The 24392-nt window shown below is 44.5% G+C and overlaps 1 protein-coding gene across 2 annotated transcripts in view; it reads left to right on the plus strand.

Annotated features, from left to right (window-relative positions):
- Window positions 1-24392, plus strand: part of MED14 (mediator complex subunit 14) — an 801766-nt gene that overhangs the window by 351570 nt on the left and 425804 nt on the right. For both annotated transcript variants that reach the window (XM_069204216.1, XM_069204217.1), the window contains exon 16: window positions 22090-22166. In XM_069204216.1, coding sequence (XP_069060317.1) covers window positions 22090-22166 — 77 coding nt within the window. The remainder of the gene's footprint in view (window positions 1-22089; window positions 22167-24392) is intronic.

Raw genomic sequence — 24392 nt, forward strand, 5'->3', positions numbered from 1 at the left:
AGGCTGAATAAGATTAGATTGATAACTTTTCCTATTCCTTGCTTAAGGGCCCATATCAGGGCTATCAATTCTACTACTAGTGCAGAATAATGTGCTAGCAGTGTTAATTGCTAAACTATGTGAAATGTGACTGAGGAATCGTGCTGCTGTGCTATAACCATCACTGCACCTGTGTGTCTTACTCCTGTGTCCTGCTCGATAGCGGAAGATCTGTCAACAAAATATATAATACTGCTGGTAATGGGATCCTCTGTTGTGTGGCTGACTTCATTAGCGACATAAAGTGTATAGTCGTGTGCATCATCCTCTGAGTCCAAAATAGGGTGTGCCAAAAATGTTGCGGGGTTCACTGTATCGCATTTTACATCTTTCAAGGATGGGAGTGACAGTATTACCTTGTACCCTGATACTGTCTGTGTAGTTAGGGCAGTCTTAGCCTTTTGAATGATGGCAAACACTGCATGGTCCGCATAGAGCATTACACTGGGAGTGTTTTTCTGTACTGAAAAGTCTGCAGTGCTGAGGGCTTGTTCACAGGGGTAATGTAATTTCATTACTGAGTCCAACAGACCACTGAAGTAGGCAATGTGTCCTAAAGGATATTGATGGCAGCGGTCATCAATTGACAATTGCAGTGGCAGAAGAGATAAAACTCTTTGGTGTAGTCAGGCATCCCCAAAACTATGGCGTTCATCTCAATTTTCAATCTCTGGACATTTTCCCTAATTTCTGGTGTCTGTTATTTTATTGTATTTGTCTTTTGCTTGCTTAAAAGAGGTCATCAAGAGTGCTATTAAAGTGCTGTAGTCAAAGACTCAGTGCCTCACATATTTTCAGAGGACAAGGAACTCCTGCATCCCCTTAACATTCTCAGATTCAGTCATGTGGTGTATAGATGCTGCCCTCACAGGAGTCACTCACCAACCAGAAGCTGATAGCAGTTGCCTTAGATATTTAACCTCCTCCTGACAGTGCTGAACTTTCTTTCTCCACTTTATAGTACTGTCACACTAACTGCTTGACAGATTATGTTCAACCACCCTGTTGAAAATACTTGGGGCAACACAATACCCTTGAGGGAAACAAGAATACAAATACTGAGTTCAGCAGTAGGAGAACGCTATCAAGTAATGACTGTTTGAATGAAAAGGGATGCTGAAGAAGGTGTTCTTAAGATCTGTGACAGAGAAAAAATTGGCATCCTGGGAGATGTTTGTCTAAATAATAGAAGGGTTAGGAACAGCTTGGAATTCAAGTACCAGTACATCATTTAGGGGGTGCAGGTCTTGAACCATACACCAAATATTACCCTTAGATTTCTTACCTGGATAAATCGGGGTATTACAAGGGGACACTCCATGGTGTATTAATCCTTTCTTTAGTAATGTCTGTATGGTGGGGGCAAAACCCTCATCTACTTCTTTGGAGAAGGGATACTACCTTACCCTAGATAGGATAGCACTCTCCTTTAATGTTATTGTGAATGGGGTGGTGATGTGGATAAAGGCCTACATCATTGTGACCCTTGGTCCAAAGAGTATCTGGTAATTGGGAAAGATCTGTATCCCTGACAGAATCAAAGGTTCTACCAGGTTTTTGCGTTCTTATGTCCAATACTGTCCTTATCAGTATAGCATCCTGAAAAACTATTATCGTTTTCTTAGGATCATCATCAAACAACTGGTCATCCAATATTTCCTTTACCGTTTTACCTGGTTCAATAAATATAACACATGCCCATAGGGCATGTTTAAGGTCATAGGCTGTTAGAGAGCCATAGGTCAGTGTGATTTCTAAGCCCTCACTTGTTATATCAATTCACTGTCCGGTATCCAAGAATCCTACCCTTGCCGTCGGAAAAGAACTCCTTGGATAGCTGGAACTCCCTTCCCAATAGCCCTGGAGTTTCTGCTACTATTGTGGACATATTTATGCTTACATGTGCATATGTATATTTATCACCAATATGTTTTTTCCCTTAGATGTCAATGCTTTTTTCATTATTTATAAATCTGTCACAGTCCCTCGCTCTAAACAACACACTGGGTCGGTAGTTTTTGGTTGCATCCTCACTGTACTCAGGAGGGGATTACCTCGTTCCATGAACCTCATAGGCCAAAGAATGACTTCCTGAATTAACGTCTGGGGTCTGTTGATTTGAGTTTTCTGTTATCATTAAGGGGTAAAATTTACCAACACAGGCCTTTGGCCATCCCTTTTGTCGAAATGTCTGAACACCCATTGAATCCCCTATGCCAGTGGTTCCCAACCTGTGGTCTGGGGACTCCTGGGGGTCCGCAAAGCCTTCTACGGGGGACCGCGAATGCTTAGAATTTTTTTTTTTTTAAACAAATATGAACAAATTAGGTCCCCAGCTTTCAGTAATGGCTCAGTGGGGGGAGGTCCCTAGATTCCAATGATGATTCAGTGGGGGTCCCTGGAATCGACTAATGATAAAGTTGGGGTCCACAGAAGTCAAAAGGTTGGGAACCGCTGCCCTATGCTGTCTTGACCACTTCCAACGTTGCGTTGGGATTAACTGTCTAACAACTATACATTGCGCTTAAATAATATTGTGAAATATATTCACAGTCTTGCATGCAGCTATGCATTACATTTCAGCCAAGTTTCCCATTGCCAGAGAAAAGGCATATAATATGCAAACATGGAATGTAGTCGGTTGGCCTCACCTTAAAGACAGCAACTCCGGGTCGTACCTGCCCCCATGAGTAGGCAGAACTTTAGGTAACATTGTTTCTGCTTACCTTGCCATGCTACGCAGCCATGGTAGATGGTATTCCAGGAGCAGTCCGTTCAGGACAAACAGGACTCCGGGCTGGGTCGCCATATGTTGGGGGAATACTGGAATAAAGAGACAAGACTTATCTGGCAAGGCAAAAATAGGTTTCAATGGCGAGGAAACCAGTTACCTCCTTAGAGCTGACTTCAAATGTCTGCTTGCAAGCAGCTCTTTATATAGTCACAAAAATACTGACTTCCTACACCTTATCTTAAAAACCAATAACAAGTTACATAATAAAAAGTTAATAAAATACATAAGCATCACATCACCTATGTCCTTAAGCCAGTGACCTCTTCTCTAGATTCCCCTTTTGGTAATCCTAACAGAACTTTGATAAAACATTAACCTTTCATCCCAGAGTGTGTGAATGTTTATTGCTTTGTTCCCTAGACTTCTTATCTGATTCTGTCTACTTTTTTACTAAAGTTACCTTTGACCAATATTTTCTAAGTCACGTATGTATTGACAATGAGAATGAAATACATACTGTGCTCTGTGATAATAAACTCTTCAAGGATTTTTAAACATGTTTTCCCATTTAACTGAAACATAAATTCTGCTTTCTGGTGAACTCCCACCAACTTTGTGTCCTTGCAGCTGGGGGGCTGTGCTGTTCTTTAACTAAGTATAGACATAAAAATCAACACTCTATACTGATGTCTGTGGTGGTGAGATTTCCTGGCTTTTTATACTTTCCTTAACACCTTTGTTTTTTGAGGTAAACTTCATATTTTCGATGTTCTGTTTGTGCCATGTCCACCTGGTGATGGAACGGGTGCCCTTCCGATGATATCCTTGCTGCCACACCAAGTGCGGGCACACCGATCTTCACCAGTTGTGTAACTCGTGCTTCTCCCTTGAACACTACAAGGCTATCTAAGAGGCCTGCCAGTCCTTTCACTTGAAGTAGATGCTGCTTGACCATCGAGATCGGTGCCTTGAGATGTCCTGCTGCAGCATTGAAGATACATCGTAACTCTTCTCGGACAAGAGTAACCTCTAGAGAAGGCACAACCCCAGGCATCGGCTGTTGAAGAGGGCACCTTCTCCCCCGAGGACATCTCTGCCTCCACACTGGAGATGCAGGATCTCACACCGGGTCAAGCCATGAGCACGGAGTCCTCTTCGCCGCCATCCCACCAGACCACCACAAAGGCCCGCCTACTTACTCCAGGCTGGGCAAAGCCTATTGTTGGGCCACCGCTTCCTGCACGCCATTTTTGGCACCGACGGGCTGCTTCGGACATGCCTATCCTTGCCTTGGCATTGAAAAAACAGCACTAACCTCATGCTTCCAAACTCCATCCCACTGAAGAAGGTTGGGATTTTATCAGTAATAACACCTCCAGTCACAAACTACACAACACAGCTCTAAAACATTTTGGGAATGTGTATGCTCAGCTAGAAGGCCAGCCTATCCTGCCACTTTCCTGCAATGAAAGGTGTTTTCCGTATTGTAGCTGACAATTTAATAAGCAGTCCAGTGGAATTTGATGATCTTTATCCAATGATGAGCGTTTTCCACATGACAAAAGATGTGTTGCATTGTTCAGGAAGTTATCTCAGGGGATGTGGCATAGACAATGCTCTTATTGAGGCTGAAATCTTTGGAAGTAAAACTGCAGAGTCAGTATTGAGTGAAACTCATTTTGTTTGTTTGTTACAAGGTATGCTCATTGTATCTGAGACTATAGAAACATTGCATTGGAATGCTTTCTGGAACAGGAATGACAAATTAGACTTTGCATATCTTATCTCAGAAGTTAACAGGGCACAGGGTGTACTTTATTCAAAAGACATAATGCAAAACCAGGCAGTGTTCAGTACATTCAATTCAAAATCAGAAAACCTGAAAACTGTTTGTCAAAGAATGTGAAGAAAAATCAGAACTTTGCAAGTACTGGGAAAGTCTTCCCAAGCTAGATTACTTCTCTAATGATCCAAAAACACAAATCAAAAATGGAAATCTTTAGAAAACATTGTTTTTTTACTGAGGTGTATCAGGGTCCCGGATTATGCCTTTTTGGGGTTTAAATGTGTTACGCCAATGCTACTGTATAGAACTAACAAATGTTCCTCCCCCAAACCCACCAAGGAAAATAAAGTATCACAAAACAGAACTTGTACAACTAAGGAGAGAGGTAAAAGAACTCTTGCAAAAACATGCAATAGAAAGGAGTTGAAAAGGGTAAATTATTTACTTTATTTCCTGGTGCCAGAAGAAGACCCAACTTTAATGCCAATCCTGGACCTCAGATTCATAAACAACTTCATTTGCACAGAAAACCTCAAAATGCCAATGCTGTAAGAGGTAATCCCCTCCTGCAAAAAGAGGCATATGTGGTAAGCATAGACTTAAAGGATGCCTATCTACACATACTCATGAATAAGGCGCACAAAAGGTATTTTAGAATCGTGCTGGAGAAGATACCCTATTAAGTACAGGTTTTGCCCTTTAGCATAAAGTCTGCACCAAGAATTTTTCAAAATACCTGGCAGCAGTCTCAGCATTCTCAAGAAGAAAGTGGATTCACATCTACTCTTACCTGGACAACTGGGTAGTGAAGGCAAAAACAAAGAAAAAATGTCAAAAGGACATTCTAACAGTGATCACAACCCTAAAAAAACTGGGTTCTCCATACACCACAAGAAATCATACTCAAAGCCACAGCAGGTAAAGATTTTCTTAAGGGCAAGATTGGATTACAAGGTAGCACAAATGTATCCGACTCAGAAGAGAGTACAGGCCATCATAAACAAAACTTGATTCTTCTGAAGGGGGAAAATCTCTGACCATGAGGACAGTCATTAAACTGATGGGCATGATGGCATCATACATCCTCCTCATAACCCATTCAAGATTACACATGCGCCCATTCCAGGAATGGCTATGCAACAATTGGCCACAGGGCACTAGAAGTTTGGAAGATCTAGTGGTTGTAACAGCAAAGATATAGAAAGAAGTACAATGGTGGAAGACCAAAAGCATAACCCTAGGGAGTCCTTTCAAGACAACAACTCCATTGGTGATCATTACAAGAGACACATACCACAAGGGGTGGGAAGTGCACACAGGCAATCTAAGAGTTCGAGGTTAGTGGAACAACACAGACACAATAAAGCACATCATCTTACTGGAGATGAAGACAGTGCTACTAGCTCTGAAGGACTTTCAAACTCAGGTAACAGGGAAAACCTTACAGATTCAGACAGAAAACAAGAATGTTTTAACTGAACAAACAGGGAGGCAAAAAGTCGTTCACCCAAAGCAGAGTAGCACAAGAAATATGAAATGGTCGATTCCACAGAGGATCAACTTGCACTCTATTCTCCTGCCAGGGAAGGACAATATAGAGGCACAAAGGCTGGGAAGCAGTTTGCACAAATGAGAAATAAAACAAGAACTCCTAGAAAAAATCATTGAGCTCTGTGGCACACCAACAATTGACCTGTTTGCGACAGCAGAGTACAGGAAATGCCAACGGTTCACCTCCACGTTTCAACATGACCAATCAGAAGGGAATGCTCTGTAGCTAAACTGGTCATGAAGATTGGCCTGCCCTTTTCCACTGACTCCTCTAATGACAGCCCCACAATGAGCCAGACATACCTGGTACTCAGACCTACTCACACTGTCCAAGGGATAGATGTTCAAAATCAAAGAGGTGCTAGACCTTCTAAAAATGCAAAAGTGGAAAGTGTTCAATTCGGAACGAGCAGCACTCAAGCTAGCAGCTTGGCACCTGAATACGTAGAGTTCGAACACCTGAACTTGCCACCGAGAACCATGGAAATACTAAGGGGTGCAAGAAAACCAGCAACGAGACAGTGCTACGCAGCACAATGGAGAAGGTATCTTCTATCATACACATAGAAGAATGCTTTAGATACAATTTCAAGACAAAAATTTGTGCTAATCTATCTCGCCCATCTTCTCAACAACACAATTAACTATTCATCTGTCAAGGTCCACTTGACAGCAATTGTGGCTTACACCGGAGGGGCATCATGTAAATATTTTTTCACATCACCATTGATCAAGAGGTTCCTAGAGGCTCCATTTCTTATGTGGTGCCTAAATACGGTATTTATGCAATTGATGACAAAACCACTCTAACATATGCACAAAACAGAACACAAATACATCACACTGAAAACTGCCTTCCTAATAGCAATCACTTGGCTGTGGAGAGCAGGTGAGCTTAAGTCATTAACAATTCAGGAACCGTACATGCAGATACACAAAGACAAGGTAGTTCTAAAACAAACTCTCAATTCCTACCTAAAGTGGTAAGCAAGATTCATGTCAATCAGAGCATTCAGTTTCCAGTGTTCTTTAAGAACCCACAGACACAACCAGAAAGAACTCTGCATAACCGTGATGTGAGAAGAGCATTTATATATTATCTACAAGAGACCAAACAGTTCTGTAAGGTGATTCAATTGTTTTTCACACTCTAAATCTGACAAAGGTTCAACTGTTAAAAAAGGACAATTACACAATGGATTATTGTGTATTACACATGCCACTCCTCAGCAGGGAAACTACCCTCTTGCAGTAGGAGTAGCTTTGCAACTTGAAGAGTTGTCTGGTTTCACATGTGACCCACCCACCTACCCAGAAATGAGAATAAGACAAACAGGTGGGAAGGAGGTCATGTATTAGGATGAACTGTAAAAAAAAAACATTTTTAAAAGAAGAAAAAGAATGAAAAAACAAAAAGAAAAAAGAATCTGAAGATGGCTACTGCACACAGGAACTTTTGAAGTGCCGTCTGAAGTCACACAGGGGATGGACCTAGCTAAAAGGTGATCGATGTCGCCCGCAAAAAAAAAAAAAAAAATGTAAACAGCGACAATTCCAGATCCAGCCACTAGATGCCGGAATAATACACAGCATGTGAATCCAGAAAACTCTTCAAGCTGCAAAACTACTCTTGCTGGTAAGTAACAATTTTGTTTATTCACTTTACTTTCTTATTCCTCAGACCCTTAATTGAATTTCACGTGGTTTCTCTTCAAGAGGTCATTCTGTTACTGCAACAGGGCAACTTCATGGCTGGGCTCGACCTGAAGGATGCTTATACCACATTTGTTTTCATGCGACGCATCGCCATTACCTCAGGTTCATTAACAATGGGCAGCATTTCCAACGTAAAGGGCTCCCTTTAGGGGTCACAACCGTCCCCAGGTTCTTCACCAAATGCCTTGCAGTAGTAGGCACTCACCTGTGCAGACAAAACATTTACGTCTTTCCATAATTAGACAGTTGGCTCATCAAGAGCGCAACTTGTCAAAAGTGCTTCAAGCGCACTCAGGCCGCAGTAAATCCTCTTCATCATTTTAGCTTTACCATCAGTGCAGTCATATGCCACCTCCAACTCCTTCTAGTGCAGCCCTACTTGGGAGTAATCCTCAATTTATAATGTGTGACAGCTTACCCCAGTGCTGCATAGATACAATCCTTCCAGGAGCTCATTCCACAATTCCAACCTTAACAGCAGGTAATATTGACAAGATTCATATTTCTCCTTGGTATGATGGCTTCATGCATAGACACAATACTGAATGTCAGACTCAACATGTGACCGTTGCAAGAGTGCTTGGCGCACCAATTGACTCAAGCAGATGTTCAGTGGGAAGATCTAGTGTTGGTAGGTCATAAAACTTGCTAGTCTCTACAGTGGTGGAACACCAACAAATTCCTAAAAGGATGGGCTTTCCTAGACCCAGTTCCACAGAGAATCATAATAAAGGACGCCTCCCTCAGAGGCTAGGGAGAGCACTCACAAGACTTGACTGTCCAGGGACATTGGACTCTGCTAGCTGTTCCCCTGGCGCTCAGATCCTTCCCTCCTCACCTGATGGGCAAGGTAGTCCTGATTAATAGAAACAACATGACTGTCATGTGTTATCTCCAAAAGCAAGGTGGCACCAGGAACCCTCCGCTGTCTCATCTAGCCCAGACCATTTGGAGGTGGGCTCTCCTGTACAACATTCACCTGTTAGAGTGCCTTCTGGTAGCATAGTCCAACTTTGCAGATCTCCTCAGCATGAGGCGCCAACAAGTCCTTGTGTTGGAACTCCCACCCACAAGTCCTCCTATCATACTTCCAGTGTTGGGGTCATGCAGAAATAGACCTTTTCGCCACAGCAGAAAATGCCAAATGCCCAAACTTTGCCTCCAGATTCCCACACACAAAGTCTAGGGGCAACGCACAGGAGGTCGAATTGGCATTGGATATTTTCTTATACTTTTCTGCCTCTCCCACTGCTTCTGTTTGTGGTTTGCAAAATTCTGCAGAAATCTCTCACCCTGATCCTAGTGGCACCCACATGGGTGCAGCATCCATGGTTTACCACACTTCCAGAACTCTCAGAAGTTATTCACGATGTACTGCTGAACAGGCAGGACCTTATCACGCAGAGCTGTGGAGAAATCAGGCACCCAGACCCCAGGTCCCTTAACCCTGTGATCTGGCTCCTGAAGTCCTAAAGTTTGGTTATTTAAATTTACAACAATCTTCTATGGACATTTCTAAAGAAGCACGCAGGCCTATTGCTTATGCCAGTTATACTGTGAAGTGGAAAAGGTTTGTTCACTATTGTCATTCCAAACACATTGCTCCTTTAGCAGCCACAGTGCCAGACATTGTCTGTTGCCTATGTTATTTACATACTTCTAGTATTGCTTTTACATCTATAAGACTACACGTAGTGGCAGTACCTGCATTTCTACAAAACAGACAACACACTTCTCTATTCAGGACTCCTGTCATTAAAGCCATAACAGAAGCCTTTCTTAAGAGTCATTCCTTGTAGTGTGCCATCAGCCTCCACATAGAATCTCAGTATTGCATTAACAAGATTAATGGCCCTCCATTTGAGCCCCTCCAGTTTTTATCCTGGAAGGTATCATTACTAGTTGCTGTCGCTTCACTTAGAAGTACCAGTGATCTTCAGGCACTAGCTTTAGAGGAAACCTTCTTCCGACTACATAGAGATAGGGTAGTAATATGTGTCAATCCTAATTTGCTTCCAAAAGTGGTGTCTCAATTTCGCTTTAGCCAATCTGTTGAATTGCCAGTAATTTTTCCCCAACCTAATTCAGTTGTGGAAAGGGCCTTACACACGGTAGATGTAAAACAAGCCCTCATCAGGTATATCGATGAATCCAAATCTTTTAGGAAAACACAACTACTATATTGCTTTTTCAAAACCTAACACAGGAAGGGACTTTTCAAAGTCAGGCATCACATGTTGGGTTGTCAAATGCATTCAAACATGCTATGCTGAAGCTAAAACATTACCTATCCCTCCTAGAGCTCAGTCCACTCGTTAAAAAAAGAGCTTCAATGGCCTTCCTAGAAAATAAACCTATAGTTGACAGATGTAAATCAGCTACATGGTCTACACCACATACATTTGCAAAACATTACTGTGTAGATGTACTGGCCTAAGCAGTTCTTTGTGCATTATTTCAAACAACTGTAACCCCCACGAGTTAGCCACCACTTATGGGGAGGACTGCTTTACATTCTATGCTAAGCACGTATATCTACAGCCACACATGCCTATAACAGTAAATGTTACTCCAGGAAGCATCTAATTGTGGCATGTAGTTCTGTAGATTCACATGCATCCACCTTTCTCCCCGGACAGTTACTGCGTTTGTTACAGTTACTTTTATAAGTTGGCATAAATTCATTCAGCATGGACATCCCTCTGTACTATGCTATTGTTCCAGTGAGTGACGTTTGCAGGGTAGCCACAGGCTTAACCCTGCATATATTTGCTGAACATTACTGCTTCACAGTCCAAGCAATGGATGACTGTTATTTTGCTAAAGCAGTTCTAAATAACTAACTTTCTTAATGTGATAGAGATTTATACTCACAGATTCCTTACCTTAGTCAGACTGGCATCGTCTGATGTCGACTCCTGTGCTGACTAGACAAAGACCTTCCAGGCTGGAGAGAGTGCCTCTGTTTTTTTTACAGAGACTGTGTAGAAAACTGTTGGGGTGGATTGGAGGATCCTTATGGTTATCCTGAGCATCGCTTTGAGTAACCCTTGGCTGAGGATAACTAGTATGAAGAACTGGCTGATGCCAGTAGTGTGGACACTTCACTAGATGCTGGCCTGATCTCTCCTAGTGTGGTTACAGAGGAAATGGCTTAATTTACCATGGTGGTGCAGAGGATGTCGTAGATTTTGGACCTTAAGCTGCCCTCTGTGGCTTTTAAGACCAATGTCCTGACAAAGGTGCGTAAACCCAGTGTAGCACCTATGTAACTTCTTCTCCCCTTTAATGAAGCCTTTATTGATGTCCTGCTTGGAGCCTGGAGGAAGCACTGCAGTGGAGCGCCTTTGCACACGAGTGACTACTCTCATTACCCTCCCCCCCCCCGGGGGCATTATAAGGTGTGGTTGTGCAACCTCATTGTGTAATACACTTACCAGCTCCTTTTGGACCAATAGGCTTAGTTTGTGAAACCTTAAACTGAACCCTGGGTAGCTGTAGCTCTGAGCAGCAAGGCTTACACAGAGGAACAATCATAAACCATTGAAAGAGCATCAAAACAACTGAAGAAGAATAAACAAGACACTAAAGAAATCCGACAGCAGTTTATGAGAACAGACTGTTTATGTATTTCAGACACCACAACCAAAAAGATTCACCAGAGGGTTCAGGAGATATAGAATTTACTAGGCATAGGAAATATGCAAATTTTCACTTAACTGTTTGCAAGCATTGGTAAATTCAACAAATTTGACAAACTTTCTCAAGGAAAACTTTGGGCGGGTTTCAGTGCTGTTGAACTCCATCAGGGAGCCATTCAGGGAGCCTGCAAGGTCCTCAGAAACAGTTACCTCAAAGGTAGAACCAGTCTTTCTTTCTCAGGGACAGAACTTGTGTGCAACCGTAAACGAGCACTAGAAATCTTTGGGCAGCCAAAGTGGCACCTTCTAAAGCTGCACTTTGCCCACCTGTAACATTAAATTCGATGTGGCCATTAAATCTGATTTAATACATTAAATCTTTTGATAACTAACAGTGCCAACTTTAGTAGTCCCTTTCAGAAGTTAGCAGGGCTGAAATGTCATCACTGTGTACTGGCCAATGGGGCAAGTCGCCTTTCATGGTAAAAACAACATTTTAAGGTTTTACTGCTGGAACATGTAAAAGTACATGGTCCACTTTTTAATACACAGCACCCTACCTTAGGGCTCGACAGGCCTTTCTTGGTGGTGACTTATATATATCTTAAAAAGGGAGGACTCATTTTTTCCATTACCTTAAATGGAAAAGTCAAGTTAGAAGTTTAAAACTCCTCTTTCAATCTGCAGCGGCAGACTAGTAGCCATGTTTTACTATGTCCCACTCAGGGTGGCAAGAGTGCTGTAGAACTAGAGGTGTCACTTTAACTTACAAGCCCTGAGTACCCCTGGTACCATTTACTAGTGACTTACAAATAAGTTAGGCTATGCCAGTTGGCTATAAGGTAATTAAACATTCACAGTTTTAAGGGTCAGAGCACCTCCACTGAATCCTGATTATCAGGGCTCAGGACATTCCGGAGTCATTTGACGAAGGGAGTCAAATGGGGCAAAAAGTGGGGGCAGACCTGCAAAAAACCTGTTTACTTACACTCACCCAGCACCCCAACCTGTCTAGCCTGGTCGTCCAGGCCTCCATGTCCAAAGTAAACCCTGGTGCGTACCGTAACACACCACAGGATAGAGAATCCATGAGGCTAGGCACCTTTGGCAAGAGGATTTTCTGTTCCATCACCCATGCACTGCGGTCTTTGAACACTCCACGCCTCTTGGGTTGGTATTCCAATACAGTATGGAACTCAGCTGTGCAAGTCATGCCTGTGGTCTCAGGAGAGGCCCAAACTTTCCTGACCTAGGCTATTGCAGATGGCAGGAACATAGCAAAGTTCCCCATATGCAGCGGACTGGACACAATAGAATCGATCAGTAGAGCTTCTTCAGTGACGTGTCGTCAACCTGCCTGGCTGAGATAACCTGGCTTTTCAGGGGTTGTCCAGGCATCAGTTATGGACATTCCTTTAAACAGCACTCACCAGTTTGGTGACAAGGCAGATTCAGCGCTTGGACGATTTAAGGTCGTTGGGACTCTCCATTGCCCCACACAAGCCCAATTCTGTCTTCCGCTACTTCTGTGGTTATGCAGGGGCTACCAGCTGTATCCTTTTCCACTCACCCATCATAGCCAGCAGGGTCTCCAGTTCTTTCGTAGCCACGGATGTGGCTCCTAGAAGCTTTGTGAGAACCAAAGCAAGAGATCTCCCCCATCTGCTACCCCGCAACCCACCCCTGGCAGTCTCTAAAAACTTTTATAATGCCCATGCAACATCACAGGCCACTTATCTTGATCTGCAGTCCATAGCTTTGAACAAATGGGTGCTCCAGATTAAGTGGTAGTAAGCCCTTCCATTCATGGGAACTCCGCTGCCCAGGCCACCATCTTCAAATTGACTTACGGATTACCATGTCTCCCTGCTGCATCAGGAAGTGTGGGCTTTTCTTGGCCAAAGGAGCCGACATGAGAAGTAGGTTGTTGGTCCGACATCAAAAGTAGGTTGTGGTTGTTACTCCCACTTCTTTCTGTTGTCAAAGAAGGATGGATGTCTCTGACTCTACTAGAACTGTGCCCTATCAACGGCTTACTTTAAAAGGAGAAATACAGAATACTCATGTTGGGTCGGGTCGGGTCATGTCTGGCCTGGACCCTGGAGACTAAATGTAAACTTTGGACTTGCAGGACTCTTATTTTCATATTTCTGTCTTGTCAGCCCACAGATGTTACCTGCGATTGGCGGTGGGCCACGGACACTTTCAGTTTACTCTGCTCCCCTTGGGCCTCACAAGCACCTCTCTGGTGTTTACAAAAGTGATGGCGGTGGTTGCAGCCCACCTGCATAGGGCAGGGGTTCTGTCTTCCCCTACTTTAATGACTGTCTGTTGAAGGTCAGCTCGCCCCAGGTGGTCGTCACTCACCTCCAGACTACGGCGAACCTCCTGCATTTCCTGGGGTTCTCCATTGTAGAAAAGTGTCTCTTGCTGCAAAAGCCCCCCACCTTTTGCCTGTTTTGGATGCAACTTTGAATGAAGTGCATTGGGTTTCAGCTAACCAGGTCCCCAGTGCTAGTGTTCCTTAACCAAAAAACAAGAGCATTGGTCACTTGATCCCCTAGTGACGAAGCCTTTATCACCTTTTGTAAGTTCCTAGTAAATGGTATCTCTGGTACCCAAGGAATAGGTACTAAGGAGGATCCCTAAGAGCTTCAGCATAACTTGTGCTGCTGAATGGGACCCAGCACGAAACTCATGCAGACTGCCACTACAGGTTGTGTGACAAGGTGCTCTAAATATAGGAAACACGACATGGCACACAGCCTGTGTGTCGTATCCCCTAAACACTCCATGTTATATTTGTAAGTCACCCCCTAGAGTAGGCCTTACAGCCTTAAGGCAGGGTGCATTATATTACATGTGTGGACATAACTGCAAGAGCAGATATGCTCTGCAGTGTTTTGTCAATTCTTAGACATAGTAAGTGAACAGGGAAGCCATTTTAAGTATATATGCTGGACACTGGTCAATATTAGTTCCCCAACTACATGAAGGTTTCACTAAAAGTAGTGATGTTTGGTATCAAACATCTTGTATTAATAAGCCCCCACTGATTTGAGTGATGGATTGATTAATACATGCTCCCATATGGCACCTAAAGTTGCTCCCTAAAAACCTACCCATTGACTGTGTGGTGACTGACTAGTTCTTGCCAGCCTGCCACCTACAGATGGGTTTCTGTCCCCCAGGTGTGAGAGCCTCTGCTCTCAGGAGGTCAGGAACAAAGCATGCTCTGGCAGGGGTGTTAGACACCCCTCCCAACATACCTGCAGGTCTGTATTCCAAGGCAGGAAGCTTCAAAGGTGTACCACTCCTTTGGTATGCACATCTGGCTTCCCTTAGAAGGGAGATGCCGACTCCACCTCCTCAGGTCCCATTTGGCAGCTGGACAGGCAGGTAAATTAACTATGCAGGAGGACTGTCAGGCTGGACACACTTTTAGGGTGATGAGCCTTGCATGAACACAGCATTAGGAATTCCGCCATCTTGTGTGTGGTGGAATTAGGGATTCTGGGACAGGGTGTGATGCCCACTCCCCAAAGGATGGGGTCATCTAGGGGGCATAGTGACCCCAAGTACAAGTAGCCCATTGGCTACTACCCTTAACTCCACCCAAACACCCCTAAATTGAGTATTTGGCAGACCCCTGATACCAGGACCTCAGACCTTCACTGGACACAAAAGGAGAGGCCAAGAAGCCTGCTGACCTGAGAACCGAGGAGCACGACGAACTGTGCACCAGCCCTGCCAAGCTGCCTGCTGCACCCGACCACTTTGGAGCAGCTGACCTGTCCTGCCGCTGCAGCCTCCAATAAACTGGGAGAGCTGCCAGTGCTTCGCAAATGGTCAAGAAGAACTCTCTTGGAGCGGAGGAGCTGGTTCCGTGCATCTGCAGGCAAGCAAACAAGAACTGCGAGGATCCGGGACCTCCAAAACCCAACACTGGACTTCACCACTGCAGCCGAGCTGCCTAGGCTGAGCTGAATTGGGCCAATGGTGTCAGCATGCTTCCTAGGCCCTCCAGAGATGAGGCCCACCTTGAGTTTGCCCACTGTGGACTTCCCGACTGTGCTTGCATCCTGTGTCTGCAGGCCCCCTCAACTGTGACTGCCTTTGATGACAGAGACCCGACGGTCCACGGCACCTCTGCAACCGGAAGCCCAGGACTGCGGAGAAGAGGTCCACTGGTGTCCCTACGTCCCTGATGGCTTGTGAGGCTTGGTTCAGTCGACCTGGGTCCCCAGTCCACACCTGCAGCCTGTTTCTGTGGGTCCCCCCTGCCAGGACCACCCCTGGTTAAGGGAAACCCAATGATCCAGGTTACCCCTACATACAGCCGCCCCATACGGAGGAGAAGAGGACCATTGGTGTCCCTACATCCACAAGCATAACTAGAACTGAACCTCCTTACTGGTTCACCCAGACTGACCTTCCAGTCCCTACCTGCAGCATCTTTGTGACCAGACCGATATCCATTGACTTGAAGGGGAAACCTGATATCTTAACATCCATCTGCACCCGAACGCCCCAGAACTTTCTGAGGTGGTCTGTTGGTGTGGACTTCGATCTTGCCCCATACTCACCTTACGTCCTAGAGAATAGTCCTGTAAGTTGCTGTGGAGTACCGGCTTGCCATACATGTTTTCGTTCCCATAGGGAAATATGGCAGCTGCAGAAAGATTAACTAAATGCCAGCTTTTGAAAACACTAAAAATTCCTATCTAACCTTGCCATCGCTGTAGTCATAAGAATCGTTGCACTCATCACTAACTCACTCTTTTGCTTTTAATTGCATGACAACTCTTAGGTTGTGTGAGGGCTTTTACTCCTGATAGGGGCTCCCCTTGTGTGGGGTTCTGACCTTCACACAGTGCTTTTGGTTTTTGTAGGAACTCCACACTTACCTTTAGTTATTGTTTACATTTCTTTATTGACGTTTTATCAAAAATCTCCAGAGTGTTTTATAGGGTATAATAATAAATCTGTTCGTAAAGTGGACGGACAGACACATCCCAGGATGCTTGCATTGACGATTTTCAGGCAGCAGATCATTCAACAATATGGAGGGGTTAGAGGGGTGTAAGGAGAAAAATGCAGGATATTAACCCAGAGCAGTCTAATACACCCTATCTTGCAGAGGAGTAGCCAAAATGTGCATCTCAAAGTAAAACAAAGCAGTAACTTCCGAAACCCTCTCACTTGAGCTGCCTGGTGCTGCTAATTGGGGTGCGGGAGCAAGAGTGGCAGGAGCATACTACAAACATGGGAGATATCTAGGCAAGTGGATGTTCTAGGGGGAGGAAGGGGAGAGTGGAAAACCTCCGTAGGATCATCCTCAGAGAGCACAAGGGTCTCTTGTTGATGTATGGTGTGCAAGTGTGTGTAATTGAGTGGGTTGCCCAGTGGTATAGTCATAATCTGGTCACCTGTGGTTGGGGGTGGGGGAATGGGGAATGGGGAGTGGGGAGTGGATTCAAGTTGTTGAACAATTTGAGACATATGTATCCCACATTGTAGTAGCTCCGCCTCCCCATCGCAACCCGCGATCATGTATCATCGTGTCTGCTTCTGCCAGGTCCCATTTTTGAGTCACTTGAAGCCAGCACCTGATTGTGGGCAGATGAGGGGCCTTCAGGCCATGTCGATTAAATGCTTGAAAAGGACCAATGCTAGATCAACCAATTTTAGGTAGTGTTTGTTGGGTTTAGTATGCTTTGTGGTCCCCAAGATACAAAAGATTGGTTCAGGAGGCAACTGGACATCCGTCACTGTCAACACATGCTCTATCACATGGGTCCATGTGCACATCAGTGGCGGGCATTCCCATATCATGTGCATAAATGTAGCATCTTTGTGACCACATCTCGGACAAGCCTGGGAAACTGCCAGAAATGTTTTTTGTAGGTGGTGTGGTGTAAAGTAAGTTTGATGCAAGTAGTTAAATTGCATGAATTTTAGACATCCGTAGCGCCAAACTCGTTTCAACTGCCCCAAGGCCATGGTCTCCTGCTTAGTGGTCAATTCCGTACCCAGGCGATCATCCCATTTGGGCTTGTCTCGGGTTAACAATTCCCTGCATCCCCCTGCAGTGCAGCATTCAATGACAGAACCGCCCAATGGCCTAGCTCCGTGTGTTAAGAAATACTGCAGGCTCAGGTGCAGTGGTGGCTCGGCCTGCCCTGGTGCCCAGGTGTTCCCAGTCGCTGCCATAATTGCATTGTGTGCAAGGAAAAGATCTGCTTCAAGCTCGTAGAATTGCTGCAGTCTCAGGGGCAACCGTGTCAGCACCTCCAGTTACCCCTCTGCTGCCATCATCTTCTCTGTGCTCCAGGCTTAGCCTGGCCCTCCTCTCTTCCAGGGCAAATCTTCTTTTGGCCAAGGATATGTCTTTCTCTCCCATGTCCAGGGCTTTGATACTTTCTTGCAGATACCTCTGGCTAGTGATATACCATGCTTGGCGGTTGACTCTGGGGACCATCCTTGGTCCAGTAAAAGGTGGTAGGTGTCTACATGCCCCCCTTTTCAAAGTCTGTATACTGTTGTTGTCCTCCACATAATCTTCTTACTGACTATCTTGTGGCAATGCCTTCTCCAGGCGTGAAGTTACCCTGTGGGCCTCCTCCCAAGCTATGACAGCTTTAACAGTTTATTTTTCCTGGCCTTGGTCCCCATGTTGTCTCTGCAAAATGCCCTCATCTCATCTCCCTTGAAGTCAGACAGATTTGCTATGTCGAGCTCCATGTTGTTGTGCTGAACAAGTAACTCCTGAAACCTTTTCAAAACTTTTGGAAAACTTTTTCAAACGTTTGAACTTGTAGGCAAGTTTGCCACACCTTACTCACAACCTTTTCCCCAACTCCTTGAAAACGTTTTTACAATTCTTGGCAACAGCCCCTTGGAGTTCAACACACTCTACAATTACTTGGGAGGTAAGAGACTTCTTTTCTAGGTGTCTACCTATGCAGATTCCCAGTGGTCTCAACTTCAATAACTGTGTGATACTACGAAACACAGGTTCTGGATCACACCACTGATGTGAGGAAATGGGGCTTATTACGTGGTGTTCTTGTATTACCTCACTGTGTAATACACTTACCAAGCCCTTTGGAAACCTTAGTTTTTGTTTGTCAAACCTTCAGCTCAATCCTGGGTAGCTGTGGCACTGAGCAGCAAGGCTTCCACAAAATAACACGTCTTAAACATTTAAATGGCCCCAAAACAATTGAAGAAGAAATCAACAAGACACCAAGGAAATCAACACTAATTTATAAAACTAGACTTATTTTTATGTATTTTTAAACACTGCAATGAAAAAGATCCACCAGGAAGTCCCGGAGATATAGAATTTACAAGGTATAGTATATCAAAGCCTTCCACTCAACCATGAACAAGCTCTGGCAAATTCAACAAATTTGACACTTTGAAAAGTTTTACCCGAAAGTTGGGCAAGTTGTAATGCTGTTGCTTAGTTACTTGGGGGCAAGCAGCTCTTTCCACAGTAGGAACAGTATTATAGTTTTTACCATCAGAACATGTAAATCACATGTTCTACTCATTAACTATGCTGCACCCTTCTTTAGGGCTCTGTAGGTCTGCCATAGGAGTGACTTGCACATGTTTCAGGGGGACAGTTGACTTTGCCATGGCTTTTAAATGGGAAAGTCGGACTAGTAGTTCGAAATTGCCCTCCAGTCTGCAGTGGCGGACTTGGGGGTACTTTCTCTAATGTACAGGCCCCAGGTACCTTATACTAGGAACTTAAAGGCAAGTTAGCCTATGCCAATAGGGTATAGGGGTATAGCTTATGTAGCATACACGTTTTGGGGTTCAGGGCAGTGAGGTCTTGTTAGAAGGCCTCAATGCACTCTCTGAAAGAAAATACCAGCAGCATCAGTCAGGAAAAAACTGGTGATGAGCATGCCAAAAGGGCATTTCCTTACAGGTGACAGATGTGTCAATCATGGGTTGGAGTGGCCATCTACGAGAGGTGGAGATCAGAGGACTTTGGTCTCCAGAGAGGTCTCAGCTTCACATCAAGAGAGTGATCAGTTGGCATTAAAATCTTTCCTCTCTTCCATCAAGGAAAGTCTAGTTCCAGTGTTGACAGACAACAATGTTGCCATGTGGTACTGCAATAAACAGGGCTGGGTGGGTTCCTGGACCCTGGGCCAGGAAACTATGCACCTCTAGACAAGGCAAGAACATCAGGAAATTTTTATGGTCGTGCAACACCTAGTGGGGGTCTCTGAATGCCAGAGCAGAACAAATCGCCATTGCTGCCTCGCGAATCATGAATGGTGTCTACACTGGGAGCTGGTGTAAGGTCTCTTTCGCCACTGGGGAGAACCTTGATTAGATCTTATTCAGCCCTGTCGTGAATGCGCAATGTCAACACTTCTGTGTTTTGGAGTTTCCAAGGTGGCCCTTGCTTGAAGACTCGTTTTGTCTTGAATGGAGCTCAGGACTCCTGTACTCCTTCCCGCCGATACCACTACTGTCCTGAGTTTTGAAGAATATCAGGATCGAACTGTCCCATGTCATCCCTGCAGTTCCAATTTTGGCACAGAGAATGTGGTATCCCCAACTCCTGAGCATGAATAATGGTCCTCCAATCAGGTTACCTTTTTAGGAGGATCTCCTGTTGCAACAACAGGGCAGGGTTATGTACCAAAACCTGCGCACGCTCCATCTTAATGCATAGAGATTGAACGGTGACTGTTAAGTCTTCAGTCTCCCTGCTCAAGTCTGTGAGTTAATCTTAGCACCCAGGTGTCCCTCCACAAAGGCCATATATGCCAGCCCCAGTGCACTGACAAGCATGTTGGTCTTATATCTGCACCCTTGTACGAAGCGTTGCTGTTTGTTTTGTCTTTAACCCGGTAAGGCCTTGCTCTGGTTACAGGTAAGGGATATCTTTCGATCAGCTAAGCATTTTTGCGGTTGCTAGATTATCCCTCCCTGTTTAAGTCCCCTGTTGTGACACTTTTTCTGAAAGGCCTCGCTCATATTTTTCTACTCAATCCTTTTTTTCTGCCTAAGGTAGTGACACCCTTCCCTGTCAGCCAACACATCACGCTGCAGACCTTCCTTGCTCCGCTTCACTCCTTCAAGGAGGAGGAGTCACTTCACCAATTGGACCCCAAAAGAGCTTTGCCTTTCCACATCGGTCGCACCAGGAAACACTGAGCAGACTATCAGCTCTTAGTTTGGTTTGATAGAGCAAAGAAGGGCACAGTGGTACAGAAACAGACCATCTCCAGATGGATTGTACTCTACATTAAGATCAGCTAGCCATTGGCCAGAAATCCACCCCCTGAGGGCTTGGCTTCTCATTCCACTATAGCCAAAGCTGCAAATACTGCTTTATCTTGTTGACTTCCCATTCTGCAGATGCCTTAAAAACCCTCTGATCCACCCCACTTCTGTGAACCGGCCTTCCTACCTAAAAAGGTCCTTGTAGGTTTTTAGTTTTGCACACTGGTAAATCAGCCTTCTAATGTGGCTCTGTCCTTCTGGTTCAGATATAGAAACTGATGTCTGCGTGCTTGGATGGTGCCCTTGTAGGCACCACATGCCTTTAGGGTCCAGACTGACGCTCTGGGAATATTCTAAGGCAAGGTATCGGTGGCTAGATCGGGTCTCTACCACATGAAGTATTACCAAAGGTAAGCAACTTGTTCACCAGCACTGCTCATTCCTGCCATTTCAAGGGTATTGCTTTGGCATTCATTCTTAGTTGAGAAATCCAAAGTAAAATGCATCCATCAAAAGTAATTCTGATACCTCTGGTGGATACATATTCCTCCAAACGTCCTCCAGATTCCTTACTGACCCCCTTTCCTCCCCTCATGAATCAGTGCTTTTTTCTTTTTTTTTTTAATGATCGTAGGGTTGGCAGAATAGTTATGTGCTATTGTTGTTCATGCTCTATTGGGTTTTCTCTGGACACCTTGCTGGAGCTTGGAAAAAGTTTTAGGAACTGATAGTGTGTAGGATAGCAAATTTCATTTGGAGTCATGTCCGGTGGGCAGAGTTGTGGTTGAAGCCACATGGAACCACCTAACAGCGCTAGAGAACTTGTACTGGGGTAAATATTTTTCTTGAGCAGTCTGTCACCTGGAGGAAAGGCGTGGAATCTGAAAGAAAATTGTGTATCCACCAGAAACATTGTTACTGAAGGTAAGTAACTTTTACTCATTTAATTCTTTGTTATTGCCACTTGAACAATTCCAGACTCTTTGCTATGACTACGTGCTGGACATGTGCTCTATCAAGCTTTCCTGCACTCCACCCCATTCTATATGTTCTCTTAACAATTCTTGGCTGCAGTACTCTAGGCAGAATGAATGATCTGTGGAGAAAGGAATTGTGTATTTGGGAGTGAGGTCACCTATGCCCAAGTTTTGTTTCTAATCCTGTTTGGTTTCCAGAGTCCTCTGATCCCCTTCCTGGATTGGATGGACTGCTGACTCAAGAAAGACTGCTGAGTTTGTTATTGCATTTATAATTGAATAATGTACATTGAAGAATCATTTTGCATAATGCTTGCCAAAGTGCATAGGCTTTAATGTTGGATGTTATTATGTTTTCATTATTGTTTTTTAATTATTTCTTTGTAGTTGTCTAACATGGAGATTCCACATCAAGGAGTGCAGATAGAAGGCGATGGATTTAGTCATGCAATCCGCTTATTAAAGTAGGCAGATTTCTCTTTCAGTTGTTTTTCTGTTTTTTTGTATTTATTTCAAATTGAGTTTTTTTATGTGTAATACTTTTTAGAGTTTTTCATGAAATAGGATAACAAAATGCCAAATACATACAGTAACAGAAAAGTGTAGTAGGCATGTTGGAATGCATTTGTTTTCAACATCTGAGGATGAGGAAGCAGAAGTAATTCAAATTAGGGCTATTTTTTCTAAGTTCAAGTGTAGTGTTCTATTGGTTAAATAGAAGAGGAACAAACGGTTCTAGGCTATTAGTCACAGATTGTTTTTTAAATAATTGTTATTGATTTTGTAAAGAAAGCAACATTCAGGATTACATATCTTGCAACATTCATATAAAGCTTTAAGCCATATACCTGTACAGTAGTTTTTCTTGCGTGTAGGAGTAAAAAAAATATATGATTAGAATCTTCGTTTGGAACTTCCTCCCTCCCTCATATTTGTGCATCTGTAATGTCTGGTGCAAGCAGAAATAGAGACATAATGGAGTGTTGAATAAAGGGGGCATTGCGTTGTCTAGAATCGTGGGCAGATTAAATGGTAGATATATTAGTAATGGATAGTCGTTCATCCAGGTTTGAACTCATTGAAATTTCCTCTAGAGGGTCGCTGAGATCATGCAACATGGTTGCTGTAAGAAGCTGGTCAGGCGTGTTGTGGGTACCTATGGTACTTACACCTTCTACCAATTCCAGGTATCCCCTCTTAGTGAAGTGTCGGCAGTGCCTAGAAGCCAGTAGAGGAAGCTGTGGATTAGCAGCCAAGGCTTATCTATGAGACATGCAAAGCTCATACAATACCACTGTAGTCACACAGCACTTAGACACATGAAAGAAAACACTCAGTTATACAAAAATAAAAGTACTTTCTTTTTGGCACAAATAACCACAAAATGCCAAACAGGTGACCAACCCTTAGGCGGTAAGTAATACACTAAATATATACACTAGCAATCAGAAATAGGCATAGAAAAGGTTAGAAAACAGTGCAAACTGTAATAACCAATAGTGACCCTAGGAGGAGCACAAACCATATACAAAACAAATGGAATGCGAGCAAGGTACCCCCACCTAGGTAAGTAAAATTTGTAGAGGGGGAGCTAGGGGTATTAGAAAACCACGAAGGTAAGTAACACAGTACCCCCCAGCAACCAGGAATGCAGGAGTAAACCATTGGATTTTCCCCAAACCACCCAAAAGGAGGGAAAGAACAAAAAGAAGACACCCAGAGAAGACTGCAAGAAAACGAGCGGTGGATTCCTGAAGAAAGAAGACGTGTGGAGAGAGGGGTCCAAGCCCAAGAGTCACAGTGAAGTCCTGGAGAAGTAGGAGGTACTACCCACCCAGCCAGCAGTGGATGCAGAAGTTGGTCGACGGTTCTGAAGAACAGGTCTGCGCTGTAGCCAAGGTGCCGGAGAAGAGCTCCAGATGGATGCAGAAGATGTCCCACGTTGGAAAGAGGATTGCAGATGGGTGTCGTGCAGGATTTCCACCAACAAGTCTTGGCAAAGGCAAACTCGCGGTTAGAGGAAAGAGGTGCTGCCGGAGGCCAGCAAGGCCCAGGAGGACCCAATCCAGGAGGGGACTCACAGGAGACCCTCAGCTTCGAAGGGAGTCCACAGGAGCAGAGGCAGCACCCACTGGAGTCCCACAGGACGGGGACACAGAAGCCACAGAAGAAGCCGACGCAACACTACAAAAGTGGAGCTCACGCCACAGAAGAACAACACAGGAGTATGGTATTTGCAGGAAGGAGTGCTGGGGACTGTAGCTGCACGTCGCCTGAAGATCCCTTGGAGGAGACGCAAACAAGCCTTGGCAGCTGCAAGTGATGTGGTGGACGTGGGTACTGTCCTGTGTGGGAAGGCAAAGGCTTAGGTCCACCAAATTTGGACAGCTGGCAGAGAGGACCAAGGGGACTACTCAGGACCACCACCCGTGATGCAGGATCCACACAGCTCAGCAGGAGAGGGGATCCACGCAGCCTGTCGTCGATTGTTGTAGGTGCCTGCGTTTGCAGGGAAGTGACTCCTTCACTCCAAGGGAGATTCCTTCTTCTTCTTGTTTAGGATGAAGAGTCGCAGTCTTCTGAGGATGCACGGCGAGGAAACTGTTGCAAAGCTGGCAGAAACTCTGGTTTCAATGTTGCAGAAGAGTCTTACTTGTGGATCTGCGGCTTTGGGTTTCCTTGAGGGTCCA

The sequence above is a fragment of the Pleurodeles waltl genome, chromosome 8 (assembly GCF_031143425.1).
Source record: "Pleurodeles waltl isolate 20211129_DDA chromosome 8, aPleWal1.hap1.20221129, whole genome shotgun sequence".
Lineage (NCBI taxonomy): Eukaryota > Metazoa > Chordata > Amphibia > Caudata > Salamandridae > Pleurodeles > Pleurodeles waltl.